The sequence below is a fragment of the Rattus norvegicus genome, chromosome 1 (assembly GCF_021556685.1).
Source record: "Rattus norvegicus strain SHRSP/BbbUtx chromosome 1, alternate assembly SHRSP_T2T, whole genome shotgun sequence".
In the NCBI taxonomy this organism is placed as follows: domain Eukaryota; kingdom Metazoa; phylum Chordata; class Mammalia; order Rodentia; family Muridae; genus Rattus; species Rattus norvegicus.
The window spans coordinates 50,708,185-50,729,587 of record NC_141534.1 but is presented as its reverse complement, the minus strand read 5'-3'; the positions used below and the strand labels follow the sequence as shown (position 1 = coordinate 50,729,587).

The 21,403-nt window shown below is 47.8% G+C and overlaps 1 protein-coding gene across 10 annotated transcripts in view; it reads right to left on the bottom strand.

Annotated features, from left to right (window-relative positions):
- Map3k4 (mitogen activated protein kinase kinase kinase 4) overlaps window positions 1-21,403 on the bottom strand; it is an 87,147-nt gene that overhangs the window by 8,580 nt on the left and 57,164 nt on the right. For 5 of the 10 annotated variants that reach the window (XM_087552790.1, XM_087552798.1, XM_087552810.1 and 2 more), the window contains 16 exon segments: window positions 19,246-19,362; window positions 17,998-18,097; window positions 17,831-17,914; window positions 16,260-16,526; window positions 15,003-15,152; window positions 13,208-13,369; window positions 12,623-12,756; window positions 11,559-11,637; window positions 10,814-10,880; window positions 8,466-8,562; window positions 7,610-7,771; window positions 4,777-4,877; window positions 4,169-4,249; window positions 2,725-2,916; window positions 1,686-1,756; window positions 545-661 (listed from right to left, as the gene is read on the bottom strand). In XM_087552790.1, the coding sequence (XP_087408916.1) occupies window positions 545-661; window positions 1,686-1,756; window positions 2,725-2,916; window positions 4,169-4,249; window positions 4,777-4,877; window positions 7,610-7,771; window positions 8,466-8,562; window positions 10,814-10,880; window positions 11,559-11,637; window positions 12,623-12,756; window positions 13,208-13,369; window positions 15,003-15,152; window positions 16,260-16,526; window positions 17,831-17,914; window positions 17,998-18,097; window positions 19,246-19,362 (1,981 nt within the window). 10 annotated transcript variants of the gene reach the window in all.

The following is a 21,403-nucleotide window of genomic DNA, read 5'->3' as shown; positions in this document are numbered from 1 at the left end:
CTCAGAGGGGCTGCCTGCCTCCTGTCTGGCTCATTTGGCAAGATCTGAGAATCAGTGTAACTTGTATCCATTCTGAGACTACTGGCCATGCACCCTTCAACAGGAAGTGAAAGCCGAGCCTGCAGGTGTTATCAAGTACTGAAGCATCCCTGTCAATCACAAATCCATCAGTGAGAACAATGGCGTTCGAGCCCTGTCGGCTCTGGCTCCTCAGCAGCACTGTGAGCTGCTCACTCTCTGTCCATCGCTCAAGCACTGATGGTTTTGGCTTTCTCCCTAGTCCACGCAGGCCGACCACCATCAGACAGAAGAACGAGCATCTCAGAGTGGCAAGAGGCAGGATGGGCACGTGAAGTCTGCCTGCCAGGGTGGCCGGCAGCACTTGGGACACTGGACCACTACTACAGCCTGAGACTTAATCTCAGGAAAAACCGCCTGTTTTAGAGAGAAGGCGGTTACTGTGCTCTGCGGTGGGAAAGCCTGGGATGCGGGGCAGGGCTGCTCAGTGCCCCGCTGACTGCTCAGTGCAGTGAGAACTGCTTACCCTGTGAAGCTCCACACCAAAGTACCGGACCAGGTTGGGGTGCTTGATGCCTTCAAATATTTTCAACTCGTCTGCAGTTTCCTTGATAGTCTTATGGTCGTTAGGCTGAAATCGAATCTGGAAAATGACAATTATGATGACTACAGATACTGCCTGTGTCGTGAAGCTGTCCCCTGACAGTTAGTTCATAAGCCCTAGGACTGGAGCATGTCTATGGCTTTCCTTGACTTCATTTCCTCTTACAATTGGTCTTACAGTTAGAGGCCAACATGGAGGGTTCTGAGTGACTCTGCTCTCAACATGGTTGCTACTGGACTCTACAGGTCAGTGACTGTGTAGCTTGTGTGCCTGCCTTCCTGTGTCACTCAGCATAACGACCTCCAGATCAATCTGAACTTAAAACTGTGACTGCGGGCAGTCACAGGGCACTCACAGCCTAAAGAGAAAATCTCCAGTTATCAAAATGTGAGGTGGTGAATATGCTTGATTCAATCATGTCACAGTGTCTACATACCCAACACAATTTATAAGCCATAATATATAGTTATATTGTCAATCAAAATTTTATATTTTGTCAGTTCAAATTTGTAAAAGTTAAAACAAAGGGGGGGGTGATATATTTGGTAAAAGTTAAAACCACTTAACAGCTTGGCAAGGTCACCAACACCCCCTGCCCCCATCACCCTCAGTCCCCACATGACTGGGAGGACCCCAGTGGCATGGTCACCAACATCCCCCCATACCCGTCACCCTCAGTCCCCTCACACCTGGAGGCCTCCAGTGGCCATTTCTCAGTGTCCCCTGCTTTTGCCCATCCTCACTTCTTAATCTCCCTACCATCTCTTTAAACATGCCCACAGGGTACAAATGGTGGCTCCACTCCCTAGGCCTTCCTCCCTTTCCCCAGCTACCTCCATAGGCCTGTCCACCTGCTTTGCACTGGAATCACCTGGTCCTGCTCGCCTGAAGCCTTTATAGAGTCCTCAACCTTCACTAAGGTATCAGCTGCAGCTGCCAACTGTCAAATGCTCAAACACAGGACTCAGGCCAGCTGTATGCACAGGACCACAAACATAGTGATTTTCCTGAACCTAAATCACCCAGACTTATCTACACAGAGGCCCAGAGAACCACGGCTCACCTCCTTCATGGCCATCAGCTCCCCTGTGTCGACGCTGATGCAGGTGTACACTTTTCCATACTGCCCTTCTCCTGTGAACAACACAAATGGGCTCTTCCAGTCAGTACAGACAGCTGTCACTGCAGCTCACAGTAACTCTAACTCTGGAAACGTTCATAGAGCTACCATTATGTCCCTTCTAGCTGGCTACTTAAGACCGAAGGAGCTCTTAGTGTTCCCTGATTCCCAGAGTTTTGAGCCATTGTACCAATGCACAGTCTGATCTGTAAATGTCCCAGTGACAGAGAAATGTGCTTTAGGAAAGCCCAATGAGCTAGGAAGATAAGCAAGCAGTGTGCTGTCCCAGAGCATTTCTCAGCCCTTGTTCCCCTCAAGGTGTCTGGGCTGGGACTGGAGTGGAATGAAGTGGTCAAGAGCATGTCTGGACTCTGGCCACACTGCTACAGGACCTCAAATGTGAGGGGAACCTTTCAGCACTGCTTCTGAGACACTAAACCAAGGGACGTAAGACTGTAGGCGATCAAGAGCTACAGTGAAGATGTCTTATATGGTATCTGACTGACTAAGATAGCATTAGGAGTCTCCAGCTTCCTAGGGTTCACAAAGTTCTCACAACTACACTTGCCTCACAAACTTAATGCTTGACAGATAAACGTATTCAAGTGTGAAGAGTCTGGATACCATGCTCTACCCCTAGTTACTGTGTTAAAAGTGACCACTTAGAAACCAATTAATTACAGAACATTTAGGGACTCTCCTGTCCTGATTTATATCTAGTCTCCTCTCAAATAATATTCTCCCAGGGACAAAAGAACACAGATGAAGAGGGCTGAAGTTCAGCAGTCCCCAAATGGAAACTCCTGGAATTATTGAGTAAAACGAATCAATGCATTAAACTATCTAAAAGTCTTTTCTCAATTTTCATTGTGTATTGTAAATGTGTAAACACATTTTAGAAATGGAACATCAAAAAGAATCACATGACAAACACTAGGAAGACTGTGTCACTTCTAGAGCAATGACCTCTCGGCGTCCTCACCGATTTTGTTTCCTCTTTGCCACTTAAACGTCACCTTCCTCAGTCCAACATGCATGATGTTATCATAGGACTTAGGGGTATCGCACACTTGACCGATGATATTCTTCCTCCTCATCTCTCGATACCTCCTCTCTTCAAACAGTCGGACTGACTTCTGGATGGCCTCTATGGGCCCCTGCTTAGAGGCCGAGTCTGCACAGAGACGTGAAATCATCAGTCCCAGGATGTGGGGAAGTTGGTTTTAAGGAGAAACAGCAACAAGTGATCTCTACTCTATTCATGTTCCTCACGTGACATAATTTCCTTCTCCTTAGCCAGTGCACAGAGTTTCATGTTATGTATGTGTGACTTCATATGCATGCCGTGCATGTGACATACATACTCTTCGGATATACACTAAGGCCAGTCGCACTCACATTCACCAGCCATATGTGTTACATAGAACCCATGGGGTAGCTACCTGAGAGCCTCAGCTTTGTCAAGGAGGCTTCACAATCTTTGAAGATCTGGATGGCTGTAAGGTTATTTCAAAAGCTGACATTCCCAAAGTTTTATGTTTTAATTAGCTCATCTATTTAATCTATCACAATCATTTTTTTTTAATCCTGGAAATCTAGTGGGTTTTTGTTGTTTGGTTGTTTTTTTTTTTTTTTTTTTTTAAACCTAAATACAAGATACACCAGATTTGCCTGGACAAGTTTTTCGTGGCAGAGACTGTGGGTCCCAGTGTTAAAATATCTGTGAAAAGATATCTTAATTATAAGCTAATGAGTCTTTCTCCACAAGACAAGGACTTTAATATGCAACTGGGAATCACAGCTTTTCTGAGAGGGACATAGATAGTCCTGGTGGTTTACAATTTTACCTAACCACCAGGTATTTTTTTTTTTTTCAAAAAGCAGGGCAGACTCAGGGCCACCACTGTGTCCAGGGTAACCACAGTTATAGGTGAACTAACAGAGAGACTGGTTCCCAGTTTCTGGAAGTCTCTCCCTCCATACAATAGATCTACACAGGGCTGGCCAACCATCATACCAAAGCTGCTTCTGGCTGCAAACCAGCTCTGGAGCCCCATATTAACCTAATGCATCCACCTGTGCTGGAACTCTAATCCCACCCCCACAACCCCATTCCGCTGACAGGACCATCTCACAGTAACTTATTAGTCACCACCTCCCAGCAGCCAAAGTTTGTCCTCCATTTCTTAGCAAGAAGAAGAATGCTTACATTCACAAGTACTGACAATGTCGAGGGATTATGCCAACTACTAAAGGAAGAGCACACCGAAAGGCCCTTGTGATATATTTCGTGAAACAGAAGATGTCCAGAAAGGCCATGATGGGTACCCACGATGTCATAGTTACCCATGAGGTCACAGGAGCTAACGTATGAGACCTAATGATTCGGAGCCTGAACACTGTCATGTGTGAGTCCTCCGTCATACCTTTGGTCTGGCTGATGAGTGTTCGAAGTTCCCAGCTTCTCCGTGTTGATCCACTTGAGTCGCTCCGAGGATATGCTGGCTCTGCAGGAAGTGGTTTTCATACAAATTAAGGCTTATGAAGAACTACACCCTGCTGAGGGGGTGAATGGCAACATTGTTGTCAATCTGCTCTTAGTGCTGACTCTGGTGAGTCTCATGTCTCTATTCATTTCTAGAAAATGGTACCTAATGAAGAGACTGTTATGAGAGTTGAACCTTCTGTAAGTAACAGACAACAGAACTGTACCAAAACTGTACAAGAATAGCATTCCGGGGAACCCTATTTGAGAGGCAGTTTTAGGGAACTGTCACCATACTACAACAATCACAATAACAGTTCTGTATTTCTAAAGTGAGTAAAAGTACACAGCAATTAAAATATCAAGAGTGATATTTTTGTAAAACACAAGAAGATTTAGAATATACAAAGCTACATTGAACAGCCAAGGTGGGTAGGGTTCTGAAAGCCTGGAGGCTCCCCACATGCTTGTGTACTCAAGGACATAGAGCTAGTGACTAAGATGACTAGGAATGCTGTGGACAATGCATGGCGTCAGCGTGACTCTCACCGTCTCGCTCTTCCGTGGGGCTCGAGTGCCGACTCAGAGACCTGAACTGCAGTTCTGCAGCTATGGAGGCCAAGCGGTCATTTTCAGGGACGCTGGAACCCCTGTTTCAAACATTAACAAAACAAACCCAACTGAGCTATCAAGTGAATGCAGCATGAAATGAAAGGTCTGTGAGGTTCTAGAATGGCGATCCTCAACAGGGCAGTACTACCAGGGGGCTTTTGCAACGGGCATCTAATGGGCAGAGGACACATGGGCAAGCCCCCCAAAATCTATCACCCAAGTAAACAGGGCTACCATTGACATGGGGTCTCTCCTGGGTACCCCCAAATCTATTCATTCTACATTAACAACAGAACAAGAATAAAGCCCGTTTATTTATGGGGGTACATGAAAAGCACTACGGTCTAAGCCTAGCACAGGTAAGAATTTGTTAAACAAATTACGCAACAGGTTGCCAACAAGTTATACTTGAATATTTAATTATAACAAGAGTGCCAAAATCATTGCATGGTTCAAAAGATTGTAAATGTCTAGCGGTAAGAAAGGAATGCCTAACAGTTTCTCAAGCAGTAGCCAAGCAACTAGAGGGCAAGAGACCCAGCATGTTAGAGACAGAAGTTAGTTTGCTCTTCCTCAGTACAGTGAAGTGCTCAGTGAGAGCAAGAACGAGCTCACAGGGGTAAAGCTGTGATTAAACAGAAGTGTTAGATTACAGTGCATGTACCCAGAGACCATATGAAACCAGGTTTGCTGTTTAAGATGCTGCTGTGTATCAGTGTGGTGCCTGTGAGCAGGCCCTGTGAGTGGGCCCGGGGCAGTGTGGTTACTTCTGCTATGGCGCTCAGCCTGGGCTAGTCTGTGTACACCTGATGCCGGCACCGCCTCTGCTGCCTGTGGCTGCTTGGAACAGCTCTTATGGCACTTGAGGGACACACAGTCCACTCCTAAGCAGCAGGGCCATATCTGGGAGGTTACAGGTGTTACTCGCTGTCTCTACCTTCTTGCTTTCCTGAAGTTACATAAGTCAGTTTTGTGACTTTCAGAGACTCTTGAAGAAGTGGTGTATTTGTGAATGAGATGTAAGGATCCGTGGGGAATTATAAAGGTTGCCAGTTTCTGTGGAATAACACCCAGCTTGTAGCAGTGTTGAAAACTTACACATAGTTCCTGCATGCCTAGCACTGAAAAAATAATGTTTTCAAGTAAGTGCTAGCGATAAAATTTCAGCCCAGAATAGTTATTTCCAAGGTCAATGAACTAAAATGAAACCATCACTGAACACTGTGGGCAGGAGGCATGCTGTGGGCTGACACCACTGTCACAGCACAGGGCTCCCTTTCCAGGCCCGTACTGCACTATGATGGACTCTCAGGTATGTATGCTGCAGGAATGCACCGGCTGGCAGGCCTCTCCTAAGTCTTGGACTCCCACACACCTGTGGCACTTTGCGATTTCTATCAGTGGTCACAAACACACTGTCTCAAAAGCAAAATCTGTTCCTTTGTATTAAAAAAAAAATAAAAATAAGAAACCTCAAAACTCCTACAGCTTAAGAGTTACAATGAGGGCTGGAGAGATGGCTCAGTGGTTAAGAGCACCGACTGCTCTTCCTGAGGTCCTGAGTTCAAATCCCAGCAACCACATGGTGGCTCACAACCATCTGTAATGAGATCTGATGCCCTCTTCTGGTGTGTCTGAAGGCAGCTACAGTGTACTCATACAATAAAATAAAAATCTTAAAAAATAAAATTTAAAAAAAAAAAATAAAAGAAACCTCAAAACTATGCTGCTGCTAAAGTCACTGGAGGTAAAGTGGATCTGAATTAAGGTGAGACCTCCACACGGCCAGATAGAGATGATCAGAAGCCATTGATGGACAGCATATGGTGGTGCAGAAGTTGGATGGAAAGACTGCCCACGCATGTATGTGTCCTGCACCAGTTCCTCAGCCTTACATAGGCAGGTGTCTCCAGGCCAGCGATGGGGCATCGCATGTGATACGGATGCAGCAGCTGGGAAGCTGGCCACCGAGGCAGCCAGCATCCTCCACAGCCTCCCTTGATTCTGCACAAGTGCTAATAACAATCTCCCCATGGCGAGATGGAAGAAATGTGAAGATATACGCTATGAAATTCTCCAATACTAAAAACAAGCGGGACATGGGAGCTTTAATATTTGTTTTATCTTGGTGTTAATGGATTAAGCTATGAAACATTTTTAATTTTAAGGTTATGGATATATGTGACTAAAAATTGGGAATATTAATCATTTTAATGAGAAGCAATACTAGAACTGTTTGCAGAAATCTTAGACTGGTGTTAAGGACTGGTGTCAGTGACATCATCTCAGTCATCGGAGCTGCAAGGCCACAGTCTGCCCTGATTCCATACTGCTTCCACCAAGGCACTATATTTGGCCAAGTCTCTCAGATACCACTCCTTCTGGACGCTTCTCCACAACTGCTCTTCCTTACTGTACGAGATCATTGGCGGTGACCCTTCTGCTCGGATGCTGGCTGAGATTAAGAAAGAACTGCTTTGCTCTGACCTGGGAGAGGCTGTTGGCCCAGTCCCGAGTGCCCTGTGCACCCCAGGATCTTTCCTCAGATGCAGTAAGGCAAAGACTGGTGGTGCAGGGGTCATCTTAGCTCATGGTGGCTCCAAGAAAGAAACATTGCCCTCAGAAACTACTCTGCTTCTGCTGCTTGCTGCATGGTCTGGAGGCTTTGACAACCCACAGGGGCCCCCGAGGACCGCTGCTACAGCCCTACCCTGTGGAAAGGCATGGGGGGACAATGGGGTGGGAGACGCTGCTGGTGCAGTGGGACTACCTGGTATCAGGGGCAGTGTTGACAGGTTTGGCCGGCGCAGAGTCACCACCACCTGGGCCAGGGCGGCCAGCAGCAGTGGTGGCGGCGGCGGCGGCAGCAGCAACAGCAGCAGCAGCAACAGAGTTGCCATGGTTCCGAGTGTCGGAAGGCACGCTCCGGGTGCTAAGGCAAGAAGAAAGGCTTCAGGACACAAGTAAGAAAGGAGGGTGCTGGCATGTAATACATGGGTAGGAAATGAAAAAAAGAAATATAAAATGCACATCACTACTTGAGAGTTCGGATCAGTGTGTGTATGGAAAACTAGTGTCAAAGGTCCTGACCTAGAAAGCCCTACCACAGGAGATCAGTCTGCCAAAAGCACTGAAGTGGGGAGAGGATGCTCACTACCACAGCCGCAGAAACCCAATTCTAGAACATCAGTGTGAACATGGGTGTGTTTCTGGACTGTCGACTTACTCACAACTATACACACTCACGGACGTCTACTGTGCACTGGTCACTTCAACTTTCTCCACTCTTAAAGAGACACGCAGAGCTGCCGTTACCTATTCACTACACTCTATGTTGTTTTCCTAAGGTTGTTTTTCAAGAAAGAAAAAGAAAGAAGGACTCCAAAGCCAGAAAGCACTCAGTAGCTGGGGTTATGAAGAAGCTGGAGGCTAAGTTATCTTAAAGAGGCAGGTCTGTCTTTGCAGCTGAGGCCCTGTGCGGTGTCCTCGAGATAACAGAGAAGAGCTTTGGGCAGCATGTGGCCATCAGAAGGATAAACACCGCACTCCCAAGCAAGCACCCAGTGACTGCAGAGCAGAAGCATGCAGGGGCAGAGGTGAGTCCGTGACGCAGGAGCACCAGATACCTGAATCCCTCTGGAGTTGGGATGATGAGGTGAGGGTTAGGAGGGTCACTGTGGCATCGGGGCACCTTCACAGGGCGGGGGCTGTTCCGATGGATAGCTGCCGGAAATGGCAACAAAGCAAACTCGTTAGAGTGGGCAACAGAAAACTGCCACGCCAGGTCTTTGTGTGAATGGCGATGGACTTCAACAGTGACCAAGACAAGTTCACTCACTGGGTGAAAAAATACGTAAGTGCTACCACGTATGTCACCTTCGTAAAAGTTAGTAAAGTTATGTTACACATTCAAACTTTCCTGCACCAAAACCATGCTTCTGTGAACCCCGGTGTGAACAGTGCATAACAGCAGCTGAACTAACGACCGGCATCCACCTGGACCTGGTGACCCGCTGGGCGTGTTGGGCGGTTGCCTTCTACACGTGAAGAAGATTCTGCTTGTGCAGGTTCTGGGGTGGAGATCTCTACGCCTCAACACATGCTACCATGCCCCACTCCCTGACGCTAGGGCTCAGCGATGGACAGACTGGTTTCTCCCTGGCTTCTCCCTAGAGCGGATTCCTTCTCCTCTCCCTTTAAACAGGACAATACAGGACTGACGTAGATACAATACAGTTTAAGATAGATCGAAAACCTAGAAATTGTATGATATTCGAAATCAGATGTATCATCGACAAACTTCATGGTGACGGGACTGAAGACGAGGCCCAACACGCTAAAAACGAGTCCAGCTGTACACTACGCCCCAGTTCCAAACTTAGTGACACTCAAAGTGATTCCTGCTACAAAATGGACATGATTCCACCCCTCTCCAGCTGGGCGGGGCAGAGGTTGACCTGGTTCCTACGTTCCTATGCTATGATGTCATCTCTTGATGTGTTAGCAGTTTTTGTCTACACACATTTCAACATAAATGGAAACCTTATGTCAGGGTTCCTCTCAGTAGCACGACATGTGGAAAGTGTTCTGAGAAGTCAGATCAAACTCTCTCGCTGCTTCCCCAGGGTGAAGTCTGAGGAAAGCAGTGCCCTGTGAAGCGCTCCTCTCCAGAACAAACTTGAGTGGTTTTACAGCAGTAAGTGTCACTTTCATGACAGCCTTGGGAAGAAAGGGTATGGATAACTGAAGGAATTTTACATTCTAAAACAAGGCCCACCTTTATATTAAATATTTCTATGCCAGGAGAGTAATTTTTAACCAGCATAGCTGATGTTCAGCAAATTTACCATTTCTGAACTATTTTATGCAAATCTTGGAGTGAGTATGGCATAACTGTGACTTTGTTCAACTTGCAGACAGTATCAAGAATGACACCATCTTTCTGAATAAATATCTTTTTTTAAGGATTCAGCATACACTGCAAAACTGTTTAAAAATAAAATACTAGGGGCTGGGGATTTAGCTCAGTGGTAGAGCGCTTACCTAGGAAGCACAAGGCCCTGGGTTCGGTCCCCAGCTCCGAAAAAAAGAACCAAAAAAAAAAAAAAATACTATTTGTCTTGGCAAAAAGAAAAAAAAAAACCCAAAAAACAAAAAACACCAAACTTTTTTTTTGGCGGGGGAGGGCTTCTAGACAGGGTTTCTCTCTGTGTAGCCCAGCTGTCCTGGAACTCACTCTGTAGACCAGGGTGGCTTCAAACTTAGAGGTCTGCCTGCCTCTGCCTTCCAAGTGCTGTGTTAAAGGCTTGCACCCCTACTGCCCAGCTAAGAACTTCGTTTTTTTAAAAACTGAAACCAAGTCAATATTTTCTCAAGTGAGCAGAGAAGTGGGAGACGCATGGGAAAAAAACATCCACTTCATGAGAAAAGGGAGGACCAGGGGAACCCCTCCCCATTCATGAGACAAGAGAAGAGCAGGGGAAACCCCTCCTTCATGAGACAAAGAGGACCAGGGGAACCCCTCCCCCTTCATGAGACAGAGAGGACCAGAGGAAACCCCCCCTTCATGAGACAAGGGAAGACCAGGGAAAAACCCCTCCTTCATGAGACAAAGAGGACCAGGGGAATGCCTCCCCCTTCATGAGACAGAGAGGACCAGGGAAACCCCTCCTTCATGAGACAAGGGTGGGGGGCAAAGAGAACCTCTCCTTAATGAGACAAGAGGGAACCAGGGGAACCTTCCCCATTTGCTCCGTACACAAAGATTTTAACAAGGAGAGCGGGCGTTAACACTAGGAAAGCAGAAACCATTTCTTCTGTAGGGTGTAGAATAATGACCACGGAATTCCCTGCACAAACCTCAGCTCTGTCACCTGAATACTCTTAAATCTATCTTGTGCTGTTATAAATGACATCAATCCCAAGACAACTGGCTCATCAGACCCAGCAAGTGCTGGTCTCACAAGGTACACACCTGTGACAGGGCTGTGTGGCTTTCCTATGACGTGCCCAATGCACTCATTCATCAGGGCTTGCAAACTCTACAAACCAAAGAAAAAAGGGAAGATAAGAAAAGAAAGTAAATCCTTAATTACATACTCAGCACATTAGCCTTGGTCTATTTGAAAGCAACATTTGACATTAAGTAAACAATTTTATTTAATTTAAAAGATAAAAGATACAAGCATAAACTAGATACAAGTTAAATATCACTTAATAATGTATTATAAATTCTATTTTCATAAATAAAAGCATCGAGGCAGACTATTCCCATAAAATAGTGATGTCTATAAGCAAAGATGCATCTTCATGACCAGAAGGCAACAGGAGGGAATTTATATCTGTGCAACACCACCAACTGGAGCCACTGCTGACAATGGTGGCAGCCAATGGCAGTGATTGATGGTGGACACTGAGGGGAGACCATCTTGTTCTCTGTTAGCTCCTACAGGGCAGCCTGGGCTGGCAGGTTATGAAATAGAGACACAAGTCTCTGTTTCAGAAATGTAAGGGCCGAGGGAACACCGCACAGTCAGCTGCACGAGGCTACGATAAGAGAACACTGAAAGCCGTGGCACAACTTTGTGTTTAATGGGTCATCATCCCTACAGGCTAAGTGCACTGAGGAACCAGGACTCCATTAATATTACACTATCCAGGAGAGAGAGTGACCAACTTGGTGGTTCTCTAACTGAAAAAATATTTATAGTATGTCATACCAAGAAGTCATCTTCTGGTAAAGCTGAAATAAAGGCAGGTTCAATGGCTTGTAGGAAATCAAAACCTTGGGTGGCCCATCTGTAATATGAAAATATTCAACAATCACATAATAGCTGGGGAAACACTGCAGGAGATACACAACACTAATATTAGCATAAAAGTAACTGGAAATTTACTATACTATTTTTTTTTCTTTTTTTCGGAGCTGGGGACCGAACCCAGGGCCTTGCGGTTGCTAGGCAAGCGCTCTACCACTGAGCTAAATCCCCAACCCCAATTTACTATACTATTAAAGAGACAAAAGATACAAGCATACATTGGACAGAAGTTACATGCCATCTAATTAATATAAACTCTATTTTCATAAATAAAAGCAACTTAGGAGACTAGTCTCCATCAGCCAATGACGCTCATACGCAAAGACGCAAGTGTCTCCATGCAACATGGAGATTACATGTAATAAAAACGCTTGGTTCTATCAAGACCTGAGCATAACGAGCCTACGGTGACCTCTTTTTTTTAAAGTCACTTCCAACACCAAAAAGGAGCATGAGGGAAGAGAATTTAGTGGGGCACACGCATCCTCTGTGAGTTTGTCAAACCAGGCTCCAGTTTTCCACTTAACACGCAGTGATTCTGCAGTGTTCTGATGCGAAAAGTGACTTCCAAGTGCCTTGTGTCTGCTCATCTGGATGACAGAATGCCCGGCCAGTCTTCACTCATACACTTTGGTAACAACTTCATGCTACAGGAACAGCCGCAGGGCTTACAGAAGGGGACAATTTCCACACACAGACACGTGCACACAGAGACACACACACATCCTGACACAGACAGACACACAAACAAACACACACACACACACACACACACACACACACACACACACACACGGGTCCTTTTGGACACATTGCAGATTGTTTTCCCTCTAAGGTTAGTTACACGTGTCACGTATACATGCATCCATTTGAAAATTACTGACTGAAACTGGGCGCCCAGAAACAAGACCCAAGCAGCCCCATGTGCTCCCGGAAGGACCAGAGTGCTAGCTGCTTGCTGTTACCTGGGTCTTGTGCCTCTGCCGCTCTCACATTTGGTCAGCACATAATTCATCCACTTCTGGGCAAAGCTTATATATTTGTCTCCTATCTTCTGTCTGAATTCTCCAGACATCAAACGAACAACTTCTTTATGATACTGTAAGAAGATTTCATGCATATCAAAATTAACAAAACCATTCTACAATACCTACACACAGTAATCCACTGTATCTGACTAAAATGTCTAAAATTGAACTGTAAAATCTAATTAGTATGTATACTTTGAGTAACTCACAGTATTACAGAATACAGTCACAAAATATAGCTTGGTACACAAGTATATTCATTTTAAAATTAAGAATGTACTTTTATGACACTAAACGGCTCAGAGTCTTAAAACACAGTAGATAGATAGCTGTGAGTAGAAAATAAAATCCGGGCAACTATCTGAACTTTAAAACCCTACAGCAGTATAACGTGACATTCCCAACTATGTGGTGGTTACAGTTAAAATAAGGCTTTCTAGTAAGTCGTCTAGACTCCATACTGCTCTTGTAACCCACAAAGCCATGTGTGGGCTGTGTACCGCTCCCTCACACGGGTCCTACCTCAAACCCGAAGTTGTAGCCCTGAATCATGGCCTCTCGGTAGTACTGCTGCAGCGTGGCCGACTCGGACTCCTCGACCTCGGCATCCAACTCCAGCGTGAACATGTGGTCCACGCGGTCGATGGCATCGCTTATTCTGTTGCACAGCTCGAGCGCATCGTTCTGAAGAGTCCCAGACCATGATCATTAGCCCAAGAGAGAAGGCACAGAGACACTTTGTCAAAATGTGGCAGAAAGTCCCCATTTCCACCGTTCTCTGTGTGAGGTGGCCTGTAACACCTTACAAACCCAGGTGGGACAACGCTCAGGAAGTGCCCGCTGCACTTAAACCAAGTCCCTTCTCCGAACAGTGTTGATTGTCACTGGCACCTTTGAACATTAACCACCAGAGAGCAATGGAGGAGAGCATCAGGTCTACCGCCACCTGCTGGGTGGAGGCCAAGGATGCTGCCAAATATCCCCCAATACAAGAGGCATCCCCTTACAAGCAACCCCAAACAACAGGAGACACCCCACCACCCCATACAGCAAGAGACACTCCACCACCACCCCATGTAACAGAAGACACCCCACCTCCTCATACAACAAAGAATCAGTCCCCAATGTCAACAGAGTAAAGGCTGAGGATCATGTCTTAATTTAAGTGCTTCTATAATGGCATCATGCTAGCTCCACACTCACCTCTTCACACCCATCTCACACACCCTCTCCCCACACTTATCCCTTCACACCCATCTCTCACACACCCTCCACACTCACCCCTTCACACCTATCTCTTACACCCTTGTACACTGGGAGTGTATCACAAAGTATTCTTCAAAAATGTTCTAAACTCCCAAGGCTCACTAAATAAAATTAGGTATTCCTCAACAAACCAGTCTGAGCTGACCTTATTTTGCCAGCTTTGGGTTCTATACTATTTCCCTCTTTCTGACATATGCATCAAACCAGACTGAGATACTTGGTCAGCAGACTCGTAACCTTGATCCATGGACATCAATGCCCGAGTGCTTCTTTTGTTAGTCCTCACTCTTCCTGTTCTGAAACTCTCCTGAGCTACACAATACAATTCCCAGAGGCTACTAGGAGGTGCTGACCTCTCAGTAAGGCGCTCTGTGCTCAAGCCAGGATCCTTCAAACTCAAGTGGAATCAACACCATACAGCAGCTTATATGCTCCAGAGTACCCTGGCTTGAACTGAAGGGCAGTAGTCCCTTGGATTCATCAATAAGTAAAATAAACAGGACTGACAGAAGAAAGCCACGAGTTCACTGAATGACCGTACTTCCCGGGAGTCTGTAAGAAGCCGCAGCTCTGTAACTATGAAGGCTTGACTGACGGCTGCTGGAAGAGCAGATAAAAGCAGATCCAAGAGAGCAGCACCCAACACGGTGCTTAAAAGCAGAAAAGAACAGAAAGATGCAAAGCCGCGGCTGCCACGGACTGGGAGGGAAGCCCTCGTGCCTGCCCACACTGCTCCTTTCTGTTATAGCTAACTTGGCTGAACCACATTCTGAACAGGAGGATAAACGCTTTTGACCATGTATAAAGAGCACCTGTAGCAACCTCAACTCTGGTAAACAGTCATCCGAGAGACCCACACAGTCATGGATCAGCTCATTTCCAACCTTCCCAGTTCTCCAGTTCCAGGAAACACCAAAGGGAATGTCTCGTGTACACGTGTGCACAAATGTACAGTAGGCAGAATGGGGCATCACATCCCTCTAATGACATCACCTCACCAGGTGACATTTCCACAGCCTTCCATCCAGAGCAAGGATGGTGTGGTCAGTACCTTTAGCTGCTGTAAAGCTTTGGCAATGACTGGCTGGCTGGATGTCTGCTCATGGTGTACAGTCATCAGCCCCTCAATGGACTGCTGGAAGGCCTTTCTCTGAAGTACGAGGTGAGCAGACTCCATGACAACCAGCAGAAGGTTGTCCACCTGGAAGAAAAACCAAACATAAGGCATAAAACAGACCAGTGACGCCTTTCCCGCCCCCAAACAGCACCACCCTCAAGTCTACCACGCAGCAGTTAGCACCCTGCCCGGACTGCCAGCTGGCACAGCTGCAGACCAGAGCAGCGAGCAAGCTGGCTCTTCAGCAAAGAGAGGAAGAAGCCCACTCTCCACTTGGAAAGGATGTGGGCACACATGGACCGTGTGCTGGAACAGCCCACAAAGATGGGAAAGTCGAGACGAGGTGAGCGCCCTGGCATGATTCACTAGGAGACTGAGTTACCTCAGTATTCGGGAGAGGCCTGCCTGTGCCGTGCTCACTTTCACACAAACAAGTCCTAACTGCAGGACTGGGGAGGGAAGGAGGAAAAGCCCAAGCTGGCAGCACAGCTGTGCAGGAAAGGTGATGGTGTCTGAGCTGTGGCAGGCCCGGGGACACCAGACAGGTCATTTGTGGAGCACGTCTGGCTGCCAAGCTGGTGATGAGCTAGGGAGGTGGGAGGACACGTTTACATCCGCTGCCACACTCCTGACTTAAACAAGCGAGTGGGCAGGTCTGACTGAGAGCGCAAGAGAAGGCACACGTGGAGGAGGAGTACGAGGAGGAGGAGGCGGCGGCGGTGGCTGGCCCAGCAGAGCTCCAGATGTGTGTGAACACCTGCTTTCACTGCCCCTAAGCGGGACACACATGTGAGGAGCCTCCGGAAGCAGTACTCAGTGATCTCAAAACCTGACCAGGCCCCATCAGGAGTCCTTCCCTGCACTGTGACACTTAAGCCACATCGTTTCCGCTCTTCAGGGGCACTCTGGACTGTGCTATCTAGAATTAGTGACTCATCAATAAAATGACAACTTTAAGATCCAACCGGCTGACCACAAAATGGTGTAAATCAAATGTGCAGGTCATTTCAAACATCCCAGTATACGCTGACACACTTAACAAACCTGCTGGGACACTTCAGTACAACCGTGCTAAGAAGGCATGTAGTGAACCATACACTTCAGAGCAGTGAAGGTGACATTTGTAAGCTGTCCCGGTGTTTCCTACAAGTGTTCTGACCATCACAGCTGATGGAGGGGAGGCCTACCCACCTGCATGCTTCTCAGGGTGTCCACGGTCTCCACCTGAGGCACAATTTTGATAGCTCGTGCTTCCCATGTGCTCCAGCCATCTTCTGAGTCACGGGCTCGGTCCCCATGCTTGGTCAGGAGCAGGAAGGCATCCACAAAGACGTCGTCCGGATCCTTTGAGCAGTCCTTTCCTGTGGCAGCATTGAGTAGCTGCAAAATAATTTTCTTCTCCTCAGCGAGGCTGTCGGGGACAAACACGTGCAAATTCTCTAGCCCAGGAATCTGTACCTGGAAAGGAAAACAACCCATTCTTGAACTAGGACATGTGTGATGGAAAGCAGCCAGGGCACAGGTGCATGCCTGTATTCCTAGCACTCAGAAGGCATGATGAGTTGGAGGCCAGCCTGGGCTACACAGTGAATTCAGGGCCAGCCTAGGGGGTTCAGGGAGAGGATAGTGTGAGGGAGGAGCATTAGTTCCAACAACACGCTGAAGTGTAAGCGGCTCAGCTGAGTGAGGCTGAAGGAGGGAGAGGGGCTGGGAGGAGCCCAGGGCATTGAAGGTTCTTTAGGCACAGGGCACTGCTTTACTGTCCCACATGCAGCAGCCAGTTCTTCATGGGGGTGTGTGTGCCTGGGACAACCTGTTAATGCTACTGTTCTAGGAGGCGGGGTCACTCTAACATGGACTATGATGGCATGACAGAGGTGCAGGCTGCACAGCAGCCACCCATGTCACACATCCCCAGTGTGCTAAACAGTTTGATCTCAATGTGACATAGGCCAGAGTCACTGAGAGGAGGGACCTCAACTGAGAAGACACCTCCATAAGATCAGGCTGTAAGCAAGCCTGGAGGGCATTTTAGTGATTAGTGATTGATGAGGGAGGGACCAGCCCATTGTGATGCCATCCCTGGGCTGGTGCTTCTGGGTTCTCTACAAAAGCAAGCTGAGCAAGCCATGGGGAGAAAGCCAGTGCGCAGCACTTCTCCATGCATCAGCTCCTGCCTCCAGGTTCCTGCCCTGTGTGAGTTCCTGCCCTGGCTTCCTTCAGTGATGAACAGTGATGTGGGAGTGTAAAGGAAGTAAACGCTTTCCTCCCCAAGTTGCTTTAGTTATGGTGTTTCATCACAGTAAGAGAAACCCTAAGACACCTGGGTTTGGCATATGAACGCCAATGATGTCATTTGCAGGTCCCAAAGTAATAAATCTTGAGCATCTTAAAGAAGACAGAGAAAGGCCCAAGAAGTAACTATGATGGTGACCGGGATGACTGTTGCCACAGAGTTACACCATGAACTGCAGAGGACCTGAGTGCAGGCGCTCAAACCAAAAGACAGCAATAGCATCCACAGTCACTGTTATAGTCACTGTTGTAAATATGCATTATATACTGAAAATACATGACTCAGTTCGTAACACGATACACCGAGGTCGATTCTTTGTCAGCAATTGTATGCAGAGTGTTCTTCTGTGAACCTGTGATCAGTGTGGAGCTCCTCAGCCCGGAATGTTAACTCTGAATGTTATGCACAAGTAGCCTCTTTAGACTGCAGCAGAGGCGAAGGACGCCTCGAACACCAGGGGACTCACCTTAACATACTGCTTTGCTCTCAGAACGTCTAGGAGCTCTCGGGCAGACGCAGACAGAACAAACTCTGCTGCTATTTCTAGGTCCTAGGATGACAGAACAGAAACGTCTGAGGATCGGCTTTAAGACAACCGGGGAGAAGGGTGGCAGTGCTCAGACGCAGACTCACCTTCCTCAGCATTTTAGCAAAGCCCAGGGCCTTGGAGGCTCTTTCCCGGGCCTCATGGAAGAGCTCCTTGAGTGCTCGGCTGATCTCGATGACAGACCTCCTGCCAGGGGTGAAGTTCAGTTAGCCACACTGGGGCACTCGTAACAAACATGTAGTAAATTTCAAAGCATAGCATAAACAACACCCTTAGGACTTCATCAGTGGGACACGAAGTTACTGAGAAGTGGCCAAATGCTCAGACACCTGATCCTCAGACTATTGTTATAGTAAGACCTGAGTACTTTCAGTGTACGTAAGGGACATCAAACATCCCTCAAGTAACAGTATATTTAATTTTCTAGATATTATGATGACATACTCTTAGGGAGTTTAAGAGCTCATAATGACTGGAAAGAAATTTAAATCGTTTGGTGACTACAACTACCCCCACCCCCAATACTATCCTGAGGCTCATGCTGACTTGTGTGACACAGTGCTACCACCACAGCTGATCTCAGGGTAGGACACCAGGGAGCAGGGCTAGAGAACTTTGAGATCCACCTCTGGCAGGCAAGTGGAGTATCCAAAGAGCTTCCATTCTTCAATTTTCATGGTGACTTTTCAATTACAACTTAAAGCTACAGGGTCCACCCCCCCCCTTCACAGAGTCAGACAGACAGACAGACAGACAGACAGACAGACAGACAGACAGAGACAGAGACACACACAGAGAGAAAGAGAGACAGAGGGAGGGAGGAAAAGAGGGAAGGAGGGAGTGAGTGTCAGTGGTTCAGTATCACGAGCCAGCACGACACTGGAGAGCACTCGGCAGATGAGCCATGGCGCCCATATTGACCCTAATGTTCAGATGAGCCATGGCGCCTATATTGACCCTAATGTTCAGATGAGCCATGGCTCCCATATTTACCCTAATGTTCAGATGAGCCACGGCGCCTATATTTACCCTAATGTTCAGCAGAAGAAATGCACCAAGTGTAACAGCAGAAACGTGACAAATGGCATTAAAAGGCACATGGGCTGCTACAGGGATGTAAAGAAAACATAGCACTTAAAGATAGGCCAGGAAACACAAGCACAGTGTTGTCACAGCCACATTTAGCTAATACCCAGTTTCTATCGTGTGAAAGCCTGTTTGCCTGAACAGGAGTTCTCACATAAAGCCATAACCAGAGGACCACTGCCAATCCCCATCCGTCACTGTCTGGAATCCAGAGGTAAGAAATGGCAGAAGGCCGTTGTGACGCCAACCTTAGCTCGTCGGCAGCACCGTTGTCGTCGGCGCTGATCCACAGTTCAGCACAGCTCTCCTGTAGGCCGGAGTCCAGAAAGCTCCCCGTGGATTTCAGCAGCATCCCTGCAATGTCACTGGGGACAAATGGTGAAGCAGAAGGAGAATCAGCTGTTGCCACAACAGTTACAGACCAATGGGAGCTTTCTCTTAGCATACGACTGAGGAGAAAACACAGAACGCTAGACAGTAGCCCAGCCCACCTTTGTTCTGAAACACAGCACTGAGTATAAACCATGGTAGTAAATTGTGTGTCGGAGCCACACTGATGACACATGCTATTGCTTAAATGCTCAAGATGGCATAAGATGCCTCCAACGAACCAAATGCTGTGGTGGGAAAGCAACAGACACTGAAGCAGAGCTGTTCCCAACCTCCCGGTTAGCTCTTACACCTGACCTTCCTGAACGAACAGACCCTTACACACTAGTGTTAACCAACACCCAAGCATGCACAGCGGGTGAATCATGGTGACAACCCTTCACTATCACTACTGACCCCGATGATGACCCGCTGAGCGAGTGGATGAGAACGTGCCTGTCATCTGATGGGAAAGAAACAGGGCAGTGAAGCCTCTCCTGGAGAGAAAGCTTCCCCCCCACATCCCCAAACAAGGCTGGATGTCAGCAGGATTATCTGAAGGGGAGGGGAGGGGAGTCTAGGAAGGACAAGGAATTTGATGAAGGTGAGAAACCTTGTCTTGAAAGGGAAATGCAGAGACATTTGTCGGGCTGCAACACCTGGCAAGAGACCAGAAGCAGAGGCAGGGCTGTGCCCTGGAGGGCCTGGATTTAATGTAAGTTAGTTTAATCCCATGGCCATCAGAGCAGGCAGGCTTTAAAATATCTGATTGGGAAGGCGACTTCATCAGAGAAGGATTTTCAGAATATCATATAACACCTCGGATGCATTTATTTAAAAGCCCGGCTCCTGTTCACAGAAGCAACGGTGAGCAGAGTGGACAAAGCCCTCACCTTCACCTTCTGGATGGAAAAAACAAGAACGATTTTCAGTACTTGTGAGTGGGAGCTTCTAAATGCAACAGGAAGGTGACACTTGTGAACAAAGGTGTGCGGGAAGTGGGGGAAGGAGTCGTGAAAGTAACTGGGTCACGGGTTTCATGTGGGGCAGCAGGCGCCATGTGTGCAGCCCTCGAGCTGCTGGGCTGCACGGTGTGGAGCCCAGGAGGTGAGGGCACGCTGGACGAGGCGGCTGGCTGCATGCGGCCCCAATGCCTGGAGCTGCCGAGTGCACAGGAGACGGCCTGACAGACTGGTTGACACGAGCAGTGTGCAGTTGGTGCTGAGTGTGTGATTCATCCTGGGGGCTGAGGGCTCACAGCAAAGCTTAGGAGTAGCCATGACCACAGACGAGTTGGAGTGGTTCTGCCCTGACTGAACCAACACAGTGGATGGGAAGAACACAGAACTAGGCCGGGGGGCAGTCCAGGGAGGGCAGTGGTAAAGCCTTGGCCGCTGTTATCAGAACAAGGGGGATGAGGCAAAGTCCAGAGATCGCTTTTGGGACTTTGAAGGACAAGTAGAGATGAAGACACAAGCGGCAACTGACGGAAGCAAGATCACAGTGCACCTGAACAACAGGATGAGGCGGACACTAGGGGAGCCTCTAAAGCCAGAGCCAGAAAACACAAGGGACATCAGCTGAGCCACAGCCTGAAGGACTGGGAAGTCAGCGAGCCCACGGCCCACGGCCCACTAAGATGAAGATACAACCTAGGAGCTGAGATCTCTGTAGGGAAGTGGACAGGCTTCCGAGACGCCAGAACAGTAGACAAGAGACTCTGACACCGAGAGAGGACAGACTGCCAGAGTCCAAGCGCAATTAGTCATACACAGCCGGGCCGATGCACACCTCCCAGGAGGGACGCACAGCCGGGCCGGTGCACATGAGTCACAGAAAGGGAAAAGTAGTAAAAGGAGGAGAAAGAGGAGGCTCACCACTGCTGCCACAGCAGCATGGGACAGCGGGTCTACAGGCCTCACCCTATATCAGGGTCAGAACTCGGAGAACCTGCCAGCATCTACAGCAGGCCTAATCCAACAGGAAGCTCATTTCCCCAGAGTAAGCAGACAGGGACTGCTCCTTCCTCAAGTGTCC